Source organism: Budorcas taxicolor, chromosome 11, assembly GCF_023091745.1.
Source record: "Budorcas taxicolor isolate Tak-1 chromosome 11, Takin1.1, whole genome shotgun sequence".
Taxonomy (NCBI): Eukaryota; Metazoa; Chordata; class Mammalia; order Artiodactyla; family Bovidae; genus Budorcas; species Budorcas taxicolor.
The window spans coordinates 79,371,526-79,387,386 of NC_068920.1; the positions used below are offsets into that span (position 1 = coordinate 79,371,526).

At 36.4% G+C, this 15,861-nt stretch overlaps 2 protein-coding genes across 3 annotated transcripts in view; one reads left to right on the plus strand and one right to left on the minus strand.

Annotated features, from left to right (window-relative positions):
- Nucleotides 1-6,429, plus strand: CEBPZOS (CEBPZ opposite strand). Of its 2 annotated transcripts, none has more exons than XM_052648690.1 (5): nt 1-20; nt 3,116-3,231; nt 4,234-4,278; nt 4,915-4,999; nt 6,211-6,429. In XM_052648690.1, exons 2-4 carry the CDS (start codon nt 3,117-3,119, stop codon nt 4,995-4,997), a joined length of 243 nt encoding a protein of 80 aa, XP_052504650.1. In that variant the 5' UTR covers nt 1-20; nt 3,116; the 3' UTR covers nt 4,998-4,999; nt 6,211-6,429. The 2 variants fall into 2 exon arrangements, with proteins under 2 accessions (XP_052504650.1, XP_052504651.1); XM_052648691.1 differs by lacking the exon at nt 1-20 and adding an exon at nt 87-110.
- CEBPZ (CCAAT enhancer binding protein zeta) overlaps nt 4,945-15,861 on the minus strand; it is a 23,397-nt gene continuing 12,480 nt past the window's right edge. The window contains exons 5-16 of the mRNA XM_052648689.1: nt 15,640-15,728; nt 13,558-13,611; nt 12,877-12,979; nt 12,699-12,767; nt 11,616-11,682; nt 10,331-10,431; nt 9,883-9,940; nt 9,371-9,558; nt 8,925-9,020; nt 5,896-5,957; nt 5,708-5,789; nt 4,945-5,175 (exon numbers count right to left, since the gene is read on the minus strand). Coding sequence (XP_052504649.1) covers nt 5,039-5,175; nt 5,708-5,789; nt 5,896-5,957; nt 8,925-9,020; nt 9,371-9,558; nt 9,883-9,940; nt 10,331-10,431; nt 11,616-11,682; nt 12,699-12,767; nt 12,877-12,979; nt 13,558-13,611; nt 15,640-15,728 — 1,106 coding nt within the window. The 3' untranslated portion in view covers nt 4,945-5,038. The remainder of the gene's footprint in view (nt 5,176-5,707; nt 5,790-5,895; nt 5,958-8,924; nt 9,021-9,370; nt 9,559-9,882; nt 9,941-10,330; nt 10,432-11,615; nt 11,683-12,698; nt 12,768-12,876; nt 12,980-13,557; nt 13,612-15,639; nt 15,729-15,861) is intronic.

Below are 15,861 nucleotides of genomic sequence, written 5' to 3' on the forward strand. Positions count from 1 at the left end.
CCCTGGAGTCCGCCCTTCAGGTAAGGTGCTTGTGCAGGCCTCTTGCTAGACTTTTGGCTGTAGCTCTCCGCGCCCGACAGGGTCTCTCCAGAGCGAGGAGGAGGGCTGAGGTTTGTAGGGACCACGGCAGAGTTCTGGTATCATAAAGAGGACATTCGGTGACTGTATTCTTGTGCTCGAGGGGCGGGCCCGAGTGTTTCCGGGTCGCTCGGTGACCTTGGCCCGGCGACCGGGCAGTGCTCCTTGCGCTGAGCGTGCGTGTGGGCACCTGGCCGGGCCGGAGTGTGCTGGGAGACCCGGCGGGTCGGGAAGAACCCGGGAGCTGGGGAGATGGCAGGAGCCCAGGCACCGGGGCTGCGGGGGCTGCGAGGGGCTGAGGATCCCTGGTAGCCAACCTGAGACCACGCCTGGGGGCCTTGTTGGTTGCTTGGCTCCTGACAGTGGAGACCTAGAAAAATTGCCTTTGTTCATTGAACACAGGGTCGGAGCTGTGAAGCCTTGTTGTTTAGAGTGGAAGGAAAGACCTTGCTGTTTGAAATGTTGCCTGGAGATGCTGAGCAGTGTCCATTGCCAGCTATGGTGCACAGCTGAGGGATTTTTGGAGGCAACATACTTGTTTGTCTTAAGCTTGTGCATCCCGAGTCAGCGTCTCAGCCCAGTGTGAAGTTAACCTCATGACACACAGCCCTGCTTTTTTCCCAGCCCACCTGAGGATTGCTTTATTATTTATTTATTTTTGGCTTTGCCCTGCTTGCCAGATCTCAGTTACAGGGATTAAACCCCTGCCACAGCAATGAAAGTTCGGAATTCTAACCACTCGACCACCAGGGAACTCTCAGGACTGATTTAAACGTCACCTGAATTCCACCATTATCCAAAAATCTTGTCTAATCTTAGTCCATCTCCACCAGTCGTGGAATGGTATGCCTTTGGTGTTCATTAAATTGGTTTCATCAGTTGTTATAAACACCTTTTCTGAAGCTGAGGGACTTGGAATGTGAAATGTACATATATGTTTTTAAGAAAGGTAAATGCTTTACAGTGTTATTTGAACTTTACTTTTTTCCTTGTTTTTTAAAAATTTATTTATGGACTTTACTTTTTTGAACCTTTATCCTTGCTTTCCTAACAAAACAGAATTCTACTTGAATTCTTTACTCTCTGGATTTGCCTGCAAGGCTGGCTTTGTGTTTTTTTTTTTTTTCCCAGCACTTGAACATTAAAAAATAACCCCAAGATAGCTCCTGTGCTGGTTATGGCTTATTTCCTGGCAGTAAATGTACAGCCTGTGCTTAGTCATGTCCAACTCTTTGAAATCGCATGGACTGCAGGGTACCCCCCTGCCCCAGGCTCCTGTCCATGGAGATTCTCCAGGCAAGAATACTGGAGTGGGTTGCCATGCTCTCTCTCCTCCAGGGGATCTTCCCAACCCAAGGATCAAACCCAGGTCTCCCACGTTGGAGGCAGATTCTTTACCGTCTGAGCCACCAGGGAAGCCCAGGAATACTGCAGTGGGTGGTCTAGTCCGTCTCCAGTTGATCTTCCCAATCCAGGGATCAAACTGGGATCTCCCACATTGCAGGTGGATTTTTTACCAGCTGAGCTGCCAGGGAGGCCTATAATGTACAGCCCATAATGTAATGTCTAGCAGTACACACAGGAAAATCTTCCTTCCTACTCCCTCACTGCCTCTCAGTTATGTGTAAGTTTTAAACTTTTCTGCTTCATTTCCCTTAGGTATGAATAATAAAGTTTTAATCTTTTAGGCCTCAGGGTGATCACATTATCAAAATGAGAGAAGGGATCTTGGGGGTGAGGTGGGAGGGACACCTGGTAAGGATATTAGTAGGATAATCCTACCAAAGTATTTAATTACCCCCACCCTCAGACTGTTGAAAAGAAGCTAAAATTGAATGGAATGAGAGGAGAGCTGGTAGAGTATTACAGGTTGTGCCATTTCACGCAGAGAATGGAACAGTGTGACAAAGCATACACAGGATAATGCCGAAATCCTGAGTTTAAAAACCACTGGTTCTCCTGGCCTTCTTGACTTTGAGGCAGAGTAAACACTTTGGTCTATATTTCATTTATTCAGTAAGAGTCAGGTATGCTATTTTCTTGTTATATAGATCTTCCCTTGTTAGCTTTTACCTTCGTGAAAGAGGATAAAGGTTCAAGCTCTTTCCTCTGATGGGCCTTAATCAAGAGTTGAAGCCTAGTCTTGCCACTTAGTGGGTGATCCTGGTCAGTGTTTCCCCTCACGCGCTCCAGGAGCCTCTTGTATAAAAGCCACTTGGAGTTGTCTGTAAAAGGGCAGATTACGGGCTGCCAACTCTAGACTTGCTGAATCAGATTTGGGATTGGGGAATTGCCCGTTGAGGCCCAAGAATACGCTTTTTTTTTTTTTCGGCTTTGCCTTGTGGCACGTGGTATCTTAGTTCCCCAACCAGTTATTGAACCTGCTTCCCCTGCACTGGAAGCATGGAGCCTTAACCACTTACTGGACTGCCAGGGAAGTCAACAAAGAAGGTGCATTTTAAAGGCTTTTGGGTGATGTGACTAGTTTGAAAAAACTTGGAATAGCAACTCCTTAGCAGCAAGAACCAGTTTATTGCTCATCTTTATATAAAATGCTATGAACTATGGCACACACTTCAATAGATTACATAAATGAAAACTTCCAGCTATAAAACATGTATTGATATAACCACTTACAGAATAATCTTGCTTTTGTAGGCTACTTCAAGAAGAACTCCACGTATCATACTCATTAGAACATATCTTAATTCCTAGTTCAGCTAAAATGATTGACCCCATCTCCCACCATTCTATATTCTTAGGCAGCTTAAAAATCTTAGTTCCATAAATTGTTAGTTTTTGCAATGCCTTTGATTTTGTCTCCTCTCTGCTTTTTCTAATCATGTCTTTGGTTCACTGTGCACCTTAGGCATGGAGATTGAAAACTAGGAAGTGAGACATGTCTAATACAACTTGGATACACTAACTTTGGGGTTTTATTCCAATGTAATCACTCAAACTATTGAAATGTATTGAAGTTCAGTGTTACTAAGTTTGACTATGTTTACTCAGGTTTACATTTATTTGTTAAACTTAGGATGTCCCGATCTATGGGTCCACTGGCAAAGAAGATCTTTAAAGGAGTGTTAGTAGCTGAACTTATGGGCGTTTTTGGAGCATATTTTTTGTTTAATAAGATGAACACAAGCCAAGGTAATCATAATTCAGAAATTACAGTGCTTTTTAGGGGGGTGTACAGTTCACGAACACATTTTAGGTTAAATGGCTTTTTTGGAGAAACTGCTTCTTCAATGTATTAGGCATTTTATGGGCACAAGGGGAAGAAGCTAGGTGTTAATTATTGGTATTACAGAATAAATGACTTACTTCTCCCCCACCACCAACAGTTAAATGTTTGTAGCCTAAGGAAAATGTTTCATACTTCCATGGATTTTCCTAATGGGAAGCATAGAGTAGGTGTCCTTGGTCTGGCTTAGTTTGGGAGTATAGATGGAAAAAATCCAGCCTGTCCATTACACCTCATTGTTTGACAAACTGAGGAAACAAGTAGCATAGCTGAACTGCCAAGTAACCAGTTGCTCAGGTTAGAGAGTTCTCCTCTTCTTCAGTATTAGGCACTAACAGCCTTTCTCATGCCACTGGCCATCACTGAAAGTGCTTTGACATTTTGTGGGGGAAATTTCTTATTAGAGCCCTCAACTTTTAAAAATCAGTTAAGTGTTACTTTCCCTTTCTCTAAAGCAGGGGATAGTCGTCCTGGGGTGGTGGCCATCTTTAACTTGTCATTGATCTTAAAGGATGTAAGGGTATAAAAGAAAAACTAAGGTTTAAGGTCAACTTCAAAAATTGGGTGTAGTACAGTCTTATTTCTTTCTCTAGCAAGGTAAAATGGCATTCATAAAACAGTTCATAAAATTACACAAGGGAATTTCACATTAACACTGAAAATCTGCTTTTTAAATACTGTTTTGAAATAAATTACATCATATATATAGGTCAAATCTTAAAAACTCCAAAATAACAAAAGAAGACTACCTATAAGTGCAGTTTTGATCCTATTTTAAAAAGATAGTTTCTCTAATTTATAGGATTCCTATCTTATAGACCCTAAGGCTAGCACTAAATTACGGCTCCACATGTTAATACAGTGAATTTCTAATCATGCCTAATTTTAAGACTTTTTTTTTTCATTAGATTTCAGGCATACAATGAGCAAAAAATTCCCCTTCATCTTAGAAGGTATGTTTTTCCTTAAGTAAAATTTGTGTGTACAAAGCAATTTTTCAGGTAACCTTTATAAATTATTTATGACCAATTAAGGGTTAAATCACTTTTTAATTTTTTGAAGTCAGTTTCCAAAAAATACTGTTCATCTCTACTTTCACTCCTTACAGTGGAGAAAATTCTCATCGCAGTTACACAATGAGTTAATCCCAGTGATGGGCTGGATTCTTCTTCCAATGGGTTAAGAATGTAGACTTTGGAATGAGACTTACCTGAGGGTGATGGGAATCAAATCACTGCTTAAAACACAAAACTCATGTCTGGTTTGCTACCTTCTTGGAGCTTTTTCTTTCTCCATCAAGTAGAAATAATAATGCCCATCTCATGAATTGTTATAAGGATTAAAAAAGATAACATTATGTAATTACTTCAAACAGTATCTGGTATAAAGTAATGCTTAGTTAATAATGTTCATTACAAGGATTAGTAAAGATTAGAGATGCTAGAGCTTACACACAACATATGTGTCCTGTCGTCTTTTTCATTTTACTGTGCAGAAATAAGGGGGAACAGCTGGATTTTTTTTCTTAGTATAGTTTAATTTTAACACTTTTACATGATTTTATAAATGACAGCTATTTTTATTTATAGTTTATTACAAATCCATTGAACACTCTGGAATGTATGGAATCAGAGAGCAAGATCAAGAAAAATGGCTGAGCAATAAAAATTAGGAGTAAGTGGAATTTTACTTTGTAATTTATTTAGAAAACACTCATTTTCTTTGCTTTTTAATTTTTGGAGTGGTTTTTGGCCTCTTTCTGAAATTTTTCTTCCTCTTGATGATGCTTTTCACATCTCTGTTGTGTAACCAGTCATCACGTTCAGCCTCCCATCTAAGTTGTTTGAGACCTTTGAGGGGGGAGAAGAAAGATGAGCACACTAGATTCTTGGGGGCTCCAGAGAACACCCCGAGTGACAGGAGCTTCCAGTCTGCCATGGCCTGCAGTCACTTCACATCTGCTCCACAAACCCCTGCTTGTTTGTTGCTTTCCTTCTGTATTTATCATCAAAGATTTACTTACAAATAAACAACTAGGACAGGAAAGACACAAATGCTCTGTTTTCTTTTCCCTGAACACTTACTGGTGAAAGAGGAGCAGCCAGTTAACGATCAATATCAGAAATAATTAAAAGGTGTTACTTAGCAAATTTATACTATATAAAAATAGCCTGCCTCCATTAAAAAAAAAAAGTAGTTTTTGTAGGCCATAGTCTTTTTTGCTGTAGTGTATTTTTAAGAAGTGAAAAAGTCCTTCCTTCCAGGTTGTAAGGAATTATTTTTCCCTTCTTACTATCAAAAGGTCCTCCAAAAATATTTAGATCTTCAGAAATTATAACTTAAGACCATTTTAAAACCTCAATAAAAATTCAAGTTACTTACTTGCATTATCTTTGTTAGCCATGGCATTCATACCAATGTTATCAAACTTGGATCCCATATTTTCATCCAATAGGTGGCCAAACTTAAAAAGAAGAGTGGGGGTGGGGTGGGGCGGGGAATACATTTATTAGAAAACAGAAAAAACAACGCAGAACAGCTAAGTGCTTAAAACAATACATTAGCCTTACCTCTTCAGCAGATACAAATAAGTTGGAGTCATCAAAGTCTCTTTTCTTTTTTTTTCTTGGTCCTAAAAAAAGTATAAGCCTACATTATTAAATTGTAAATCCAATAATTTTGTAGAAATAAGATCTTCAATGTAGTTTTGTTAATATATATTTATTTGGCTTAAAACACACAGTTATAATTATCTTCTATGAGCATCATTAGGCTGCTGGCATTTAAAGACAGAAAAATAACTTGAGTTAGTATACAGTATTTTTTTATAACTTAATATCCTAATAGAACTGTTCAGGTGACAATAGTGTCTTCTTGTCTTTCAGATCTGACCATCAATCAAAGTTTGATTTCAAAGTATTTCAAAGTATCAGGCAAGATTAAAATTCTGAAATTGACAAGGATGTATTTTCAATATTTAAGGTTAACTGTAAATTCTAAGTCAGACATTTTGTTCTTGGAGTAACTGTGAAGAAGTGATGGAGGGTTTGTTTATTGTGTTATAACTAGTTTTGTTTACTACTTGAAATAAAGTGGTTCTTCAAAAAACCTCCCCTATAATTCTAAATATATAAACCTTTCAAAACAGAATAATAAAACATTTTTAATGTTACATTTTCATTTCATTACAGTTTATTACAAGCTATTGAATATACAGTACTCTGTGCTATACAGTAGGACCCTGTTTCTTATTTATCCCCCACTTCTTTCCTCTTTGGTAACCACAAGTTTGTTTTCTATGTCTGTGAGTCTGTTTTTTAAATAAGTTCATTAATATTTATTACATTTAAACTCACATTTAAAATAATTATCTAAAACTATATTAACTAAAAGTATTGCTTTTACCCATTTTCACTTTACCTGAAACAATATTCAAACTCTATTATCAATGTTTCTGGTACTAACAGCCACTTAAAAATCCCTGGTGCCCATCTGCAGTCACATGCTCCCTTCCATGGAAGGCTTCGCTTTTTCTGGCTATTTCATGTAAATGGGATCATGTGGTTCTCAGTGACTGGCCTTTTACTTAGCATAATTTTTCTTTTCCTGGCTGTGCTGTGTGGCTTGTGGTAGCTTCCCAACCAGCATTGAATCCAGGCCCCTGGTAGTGAAAGCCTGGAGTCCTAACTACTGGACCGCCAGGAAATTACCAGCAAAACATTTTTGAGGCTCATTCACCTTACAGCAAGTATCAATATTTCATGCCATTTTATTGCTGAACGATATTATATGGGCTGCTTCTATTTTTTGCTTGTACATTCAACAGACATTTGGTGGTTCCTACTTTTTGGCCATTATGAATATTGCTGCTACGAACAGTCATGTACATGTCTCTGTATGCATATACCAGAGCCATTTTTGATAGAAGTTTCTAGAGCATTTCATCTTCCAAGGTGAAACGTGTATTATTTCAGAATTGTGCATAATGCTATTTTTCTCCTAAGCTAAAACTTCTACTTGTATAGTATCAGGAAAGGTCTTGGTTTTCATTCACCTACAGGCATATATCTAAAGCTTCAATTAGCAAGTACTTCTGCTGTGCTGCTTCCTTCAAGTTTGTTCTTTTTTAAAAAGATTTGTTTATTCTTAGACTAGCCAACATTAGCAAATGTAGGGTGAATTCCCCCACCCTCATCAATTCATCTGTTTGCTTCTTCTTTCCTTTTTAAATCCCTTTGTTTCTTTTTTTAAAAAATCAATTCTGTCACATATCATTTAATCTGTATCCAAAATATTATCCACTGAGATTTGATGTCTTTTCAGGCTAATATCTTCTGAAATGGCACTTTATTAAAAATAAGGTCAACAGGAGAGCATCTTTTAATACAACAGGCTCAGTAGGATTTAAAGCAACATATCTTTTCTGAGAGATTTTGAGGAAAACTGCCTTATGGGCATATGCTACTATTAAAAGTGTGACCTATCATTCAATGAAAAACAAAACTTGAATGGTAACACATTATGATGTAAATATGCATCAGGTAAATCTAAGAGAACTGTGATGCTAGCAGTATTTAAACTCTGTAGGGATCAACGTCTCTGAGGGATTACTACCCACTCAGAGTTGTTGTTAATATTCACTGTCAAAAAGTTTTGTATTATTTTAACAAAATATTGTCAAGCATTTTAAACTTTGCAGATCTATTTTTATTCATTAGCATTTATGGCTGACCCTTGAAAAATGTGTAGGTTAAGGGCACCAACCTCTGTGCAGCCAAAAACAGGAATATACCTTAACAGTCAGCCTTCCGCATCCTCAGATTCAACTGACCGAGGATGATGTAGCACTGCGGTATGTGTTTATTGCAGGAAAAAACTCCCTGTACCAACGGACCCATTCAGTTTAAACTCGTGTTATTTAAGCGTCAACTGTGCCACAGTGCTAGTAGGCAGAAATAAAGAGGCGCTATAATCGAAGGCTTCGTTTTTTAAAGGTAGGTATGTGTGAATTTATCCACAAATTAAGGAATAGAATATCTGTATTTATTATAGTGCTTTCTACAGTTTTATCAAAAAATATTGTCACCTGATATAGTGCTTTTTTCCTTTTATTAGTACCGTAAAAGTATTACACTAAAAGGCATTATCTGTTAGAATATACTTTAAAAATCAGTAGAGAACAAATTAGCAGAAATAGAAACTCTCATTTTACATATTTTTGAGATCAGAATCATTTTGTCATGGCAGCTCTCATTAAAAAAAGAAAATGATGTTAATAAAGAGCATGGGTTTTTAAATAGATGGATCAGACGGGAAGCTAAGAGTTGATAAAAGGAAAAATGCAACAGGTGTCTATGAAAATCCCGGGCTTACATTATTATTGAAGGTTTAACCATTCATGAAAAGATGACCCAGAGGTATTTAAATGAGAGGAGTGAATTCACAAAAGAAAATAATTGGAGGATGTGAAAACCAATAATATATTAAAAATTCGTAAAACTTATTACCCAATAGAACAGTTAATTTCCCAAAATGATAATGAACAATAGCTTTCACATGCAGTGCTTAGGTTTAAAAGAGACTAAATACATTTTCTTACCTTGAAATGACCCAGCAAAGTCAAAATCATTTGCACCTTTTCTCTTGTTTTTCTTATTACTGACTCTGAGTCTGACTTCATCATCAAGTTCTGTTTCTAAACAAAAACCCTGTTGTTACTAAGCAATTTAAAAAAACTGCTGCAGAACACTATGATGAATATAGATTAACTGTAACATTATTGCAAACGATCACTCCAGTATTTTTAAAAGGCAGTATGACATGACAGGTCAAGAGGAATAGCATAAACAACCTTGATATTGATTAAATAGAAGTCCAAAACAGAACTCAGTTGCTTAAAAACCCCAAAACTCCAGTGTCAAGGGAGATGGGAAGATCTTCTTTAAATTTCTGGCTGATTTGAGTATAAATCTGAATACAATATTAAAAAACCTTTAGGAGAAAAACTAGCCTCTACTGAGGCAGAAAGTTTGTTTAAAGGTTTACCTGAAATGCCCTCATTCTCATCATCTAACACATCCATGAATGTTCCTCCATCTTCCTCAATTTCAGCGAATTCTTCATTCATACTTCCTAAGGAAACTTCATCATCATCCAAATTATCAAGGTCGTCATCTTCTGAATCTTCATCTTCTGAGTCATCCTTAGCCCCTTTTGCCTTCTTCTTCATGTTGCTGAAGAAAAATAACAATTTATAAAGTAAACAAGGACTCTTGTTTTCTAAAGTAAAGTTTCTCTGTTTTCTTTCTGGTGACCAGCAGGGTGTTAGGCTATTAACAGAATTCAAAGGAGAGTTACAGACAGCTCAGAGCCTTTATTTAACATACTAACAAGCATTATAAAAGTCCCAAAATGAAAGTACTATATTTATTTCCCAAAATTCAATACCTTTCTCCTATATAACACATGGTCCTGTGCTCCACTGTTCTGAAAGACAAGAATTTGAGAAATGCTGGGGAAAAACAGTTTAAAAAAAAAATTTAAGAAAAGCGTATTACCTAGCGAAATCAAGGTCATCCTTTCCAGAGGTGAAACAATTATCATCTTCAAATGTGTCTGCCAGAGAGCAATATATAAATTGTGAGATACAGCGAGAATAAGTAAACACCAAGATGATATACATCTGACACTGCTGCTATTTTATTAATCTACACAAATCCATGTTCTATGCTGGCCTTAATTAAATCCCTAAACTAAATGGGTTCTGGTTAATTTTACCTTCTTTCTACAGCTCTTTTATGCAATGAGGGAAAATGTCAAATAAGAGAATATTTAGCGTCCTTTTTACTCCATTAGAACTGTTTTAAGTGCTTATTTTTAGTAAGTGTAATGTAGTATGCAATAAGTGAGCTCAATGTAAACGTTAATAATTTCCCAATTTTTGCTTCCGTCTAAATTTCAATAACAATTTTCAAGCTCTGTGGATTATAAAGGTAAACAAATTACCAATCATCCTTTCAAATTCCTCATCATCCACATCTTCTATACTTTCTTCATCTTCATTCCGTTTTTGTTTCACTTTAACAGGAGTAACTTTTTTATAATACCTAAAATAAAATGCATGTTATACATTGATATTTGATGATTTTATCAAAGGGCCTGTTCTACGATCATCAAAAGACTTACGGTCAATGCCACTAACAACTGTAAAAGCTTTCAACTGAGCTGGCATATAAATGACTAAAATTTGTATTATAGAAAAAAGTTTTAAATTCAAAACAGTTGGAAACTTTTGAAATGTGAAGGATAATAAATTTCAGTGATTTAGGCTTGGTTCTTCATAAAAACACCGTTAAGTCATCTTAATTAAATGGCACAGTAAAAGGTTGTTTTAGTATCAACACTAAATGGTACAAGTATTCTAATGTTAGAAACTGGCTCTAAATGACCTCTAATCTCAATATTTTATCAGTTCAACCTATTCTTCTATCAGGTACAATGAAACTTAGCATCCTGCCAATAGGATCATACCCTCAAAATTCTTTACACAAAATGTTTTTAAAAAGCAAATCAAATCAAACCAAACTAGCCAATAACCCAGATGAGATAACAGTTCCTTTACTATTATTACAATGCATTAGTAGTAATACTCTTAATAGTAGGTTTAGGACTTATCTCCATAGTGCAAAAAGTCACTTCATTCGTATATGACTCTGCGAGCCTATGGACTATAGCCCTCCAGGCTCCTCTGTCCATGGGGTTCTCCAGGCAAGAATACTGGAGTGGGTTGCCATGCCCTCCTCCAAGGGATCTTCCCATCCCAGGGTTAGAACCTGTGTCTCTTACGTCTCTGGCATTGGCAGGCGGGTTCTCTACCACTAGCACCACCTGGGAAGCCCTATCTCCAGAGTAGTGCAATGAATTTTGCTAATTCTACTTAGAGCCATGTTTTAGACAAATAAGAGTCATTTATCATTACATTAGATTGATACAGATTTAAGCCTCTAAGAAAACTATTATACTAAAAAGAAACTGAAGATTAAATTTCGCAAGATTCTTAAAATGTGTGCTAAATTGTTAAAAAAACAAACCCCTTAAATTTACTTGTTTTAGTTTCATTTAGGTATCTTAACATTTAGCAAACTGAACATTTCTAAACTCTCCTAACAAAAATGGATTGACATATCCTTCAATTTGTCTAAGACAGGCCTACGTTAACAAAGCATTTATGGAATCTAAAAATTTTAAATTTAACAGCTCTTCAAATGAACCAGTACATTACATATATTACCTGTAGAAAAACACTTCATCTACTGGTATTTGGCTTTCTTCTTTTGCAAGGAACTCCTTACTGTTAACTAGGAAAACAAGTTAAAAAATTTAAGTAATTATTTTTATGTTCCTCAAGCTTTTAAGACTAAGTACAGAATACCTATAAGTCTAAAGTCTCAAAATGTAAGGAAGTTGGAAAGAAGGCGTCTTATAATGTGAAGGACAGTCTGGAAAAGTCTGTGTGGAGGAAACCCAACACCTGAAATTTAATCGGCTACAATCATTTGTAGCCAACAGTGGATCACAGTGAAAGAGCACAGTTCTCTTGTCCTCCAGCTGCACCCAGGATCCAAACTTCAAGAGAAAAAAAATTAATAATCACTTTTACTGTTTCTTCATCAGCATAAAAATTTTCAGAATCATCTTGATTAAAAGGGGTATTTGGCTTCTCTAATTCCAACTCTAACTTTGGGTAAGTCTTTTTATGTCTCTGGACTTCTGTGAGATAAGTCAATTAAAATTAAATGATTTGTAAGTTGTAACTGCATCTTAGACTCTGAACAAAAAGGAACTGGGATCTAGTATGTAAATAAATGTCTGCTATGAATCCAAAGAGAATCAGATTCATAGGATGAGTATTAAATACCCATAGAAATAACTTTAAAATAATGCTCAGTGACAAAAATCTGTTGTAGCTATTCTGCCAAGCCCATATTAAGAGAGCTTAAGATGGTCTGAACTATAAAAGATAATTATATATGGGGGGTGGGGTTGATGTCAGTGACAGAGCTATAGCTTTACCTATGGATGATACAAGAATAGCAAAATGTTAAAAGATGGGTGATGGTTACAGAGGTTGGGTGGGGTGGGGTGGTGGGGGGAGGGTCCCTCATACCACTTGTGTATATACTTCGGATATGTTTGAAATGTTTTGCGATGTTTTGTTAAGTAAACTTGAAAATGTATACATTCTTGAACACAAAGACGGATAATATCTCTGATGCTTAGGTTTTATTCTGATAAGCAGAGCAAAGAATAACACAACCTGTGTGCTACTAACTTGTACTGCTGTCAGTTTCAACTGTCCAGGCTTTATACTCACCAGCAAGACTACGAACATCCTTCATAAAATGTTTTCTTTTTGGCTGCATCACAACACTGTCTGTGTTTTCTGAAATGTAAAATCAAGACAGTGTAATGTAAAACCTAGTTATATATGCTCATGTTGTTTATCAAATATCAACAGTGAAAACTGAGACGTTTATCAAACAGAAGTTTACCTTTGCCTTTATGTGGCTTTGGATTTCGATATACAAATCGATCCAAGAACCTCATTAGTGTGAAATCCTGCAGTGGATCCCCCGAATACTCAATGTAATTTCCCTGAAAGATGAGGGGAGGGAATTAAGAACTTAACCTGAAATATATACATACTCACACACACATACTTAGAGAAGAAACAAGAAAAACACAAGCATCTACTACATTGCTTCAAAGGCACAAATGTGCAATGAGATACCCTTCAAATATCCCTCTCATGCACATTACTCTTTCCTTGAAGAAATTAAGCGCACACTCATACATATTCTATAATGCATTGCTGATATGAATAGGCGAACAGTATTAATACTGTAGGTCATCTAACCATTAACCAGGAATCAAATGCTGAGTGACAAACATGGCAAAAGGGAAAGGGGAGGGTCCCCTTTCTCCAGGAGCAATAAATAATCAGGATATAATAAATAACTGTTGTGGTTTTATAATATCCATGTATTTCCACTCATCTCAGAGTGGGAAGAATTATCTGTTGCTCTTTATCAAACAAGTCATTGCTCCTTTATAATAGCAGAAAAACACACACAATTCTATCTAGTAGAGAAAACACTGACCAGTTACTGACTACTTCAAACAGGATTACTTATTTTCTTTAATTTCTTGTCTTCTGAATATTTGAGACTTACCTGAAGAATAGTCTTTGCAAAAAGGGCCACAGAAGGATGAAAATGCTCAGATAGCTGGAAAGAAATATGTGAGATAAGGTCAACGCCTACAAAAACTGCAGGTTATTTAAGAAAATCCCCCAAATTGAAACTGAAGCCAATATATCAGAAGAGTTATTCTCAAAATTCTGGTCTCAGGAACACTTTGTATACTTAAAAATCAAGGACCTCAAGAGCTTCTGTGATTTAAGTGGGATATATCTACCGATACTTTATTAGAAATTACAACAGATAAAAAAAATAAAAAAAAAGAAATTACAACAGAAAAAAATCTGAACACTTATAGTTCATTTAAAATTAATAATAAACCTATTACATATTAATATAATAACATATAGAATGAAAAATAACTTTCAAAACAAACAGTGGTAAGAGTAGCATTATTTTACAGCACTGCAAATCTAATATCTGGTTTAAGAGAAGACAGCAGATTCTCATATCTACTGCTGTATTCCATGTTATTTTAGTTGAAATGTGTTTAGGAAATTTGGCCTCACACAGAGATATAGTTGGAAAAAATGGGGGATTAACCAATAGTCTTTCACATAAACGTGGATTTTTTTCCTTTGATACTATACCAAAGATGAGCTGCAACATGGAGTCTGAAACTCTATCAACTTTTGGTATTTTCTACTTAAAACTAACTGGTCTACAGTGAATGAATCTTTATCCATGGTTGACTTTAACACTGTGCACTGCTCATTTATAAAATACTGATTTTGTGAATTATGCAATTCTTCAAAATGTTGGTGACATTTAACTAAACATCACAAAAACCATAGTGTCACCATGGATTTCATTAGAAAAGATACCAAGAAACTGTTAAGCTTAAGATGGTGGTTACAGGAGTTCTAAAATTTTAACCAAAGCTTGCATTTCATCATTGACAACAGATACTGTCAGCTGTTCATTTGAAGTAAAAGATTTACTTCATTCATTTTCAAGAAAATATCTCCCAAATACAAAAGTGTGAATGACCAGTCTGTCAACCAGTCTTTCACGAAAAAAGTAGCTAGCTGCATTTCCAACAATTATACAGGCATTTTCCTTGAGATGTGAGAAAACTCTCATATTTAGGTATTTTGGGGTTAAAATAATAAAATCAACAATTTTCCTTGCTTCATCATACTTATGTGATACTGGCTTTCCTCCTCCCTTTCAAGTTTATGCAATGAAGAATACAATGGCCATCAGTACAGCTTGGTACTACTGCATTTATTTCTGCTAAAGTCACCAGCAGTTTAGCCATCATTTCTTTAATACCACCAGTGCATCATCAATAGTGACAAAGGCAAATAATATCTTGGTATCACTTTCAAAGTAGTTGTGACCTTACAGATTCGCTAACAAGGTGTCAGGGACCCACAGGAGTCTGCCTAGGAAGACAAGTGCATCAGCAAAACTCCAGAAAGGTAAAACTCCAGAAAGGTTATTAGAAATGAGTTCCTCTTAACACATGTACAAGGTAACTTTGCTTGCAAACAGTTCTACTACCACAGATTTTTTCAGAGATACCCAACTGCTGTAATATGGTTGCTAAGTCGTGTCCAACTCTTTGTGATCCCATGGACTGTAGCCTGCCACTCTCCTCTGTCCATGGAATCTTCCCAGCCCAGGGATTGGACCCGTATCTCTTGCATTGGCAGGCGGGTTCACCACCAAGCCACCAGGGAAGCCCTGAGGTATCCAATGCATAAAGCAAAATGTATCCATTTTACAGAGCCATTATATACAATAGCATACTAACGAAAAGCAAAATTTATTTACAGCCATGAATAATATCCTTATTTTGCACGCACATTATTTACGATTTTCTACATGTGAATGCAAAAAATGTGTAAATTTAATGTTTATTACAGGCAACAGAAATATGGGTTATAAGGCATTACAGCCAGGTGACATACTTCAAATTGCTTATGTTGACTAATTTCTAAATACCTCCTCTATTTATCACTTACAAGAAAAATGGAAAAGAAACTATTAAATCCATGGGGGCAAACATATGGCACAGATGAATTAAGAGACAATTTGGAATTACTTTACCTTTTTGAGTTCCCAAAGACTTGTATTTTCAGCTCCACAGTACAAAGGGTTTCTACTGAATGGATCATATGTGTTTAACTTTTTGCCACCTGTGAACAAAAATAAGAGTATTTCTCAAATGCTCTAGTCCTAGCCCAAGAGGTCACTAACCCACCAGGATTGATGCTGTCAGCGACAGCATTCTTCGTTAACTGGGCATCCTACCTGGATCAAAAACTCCAA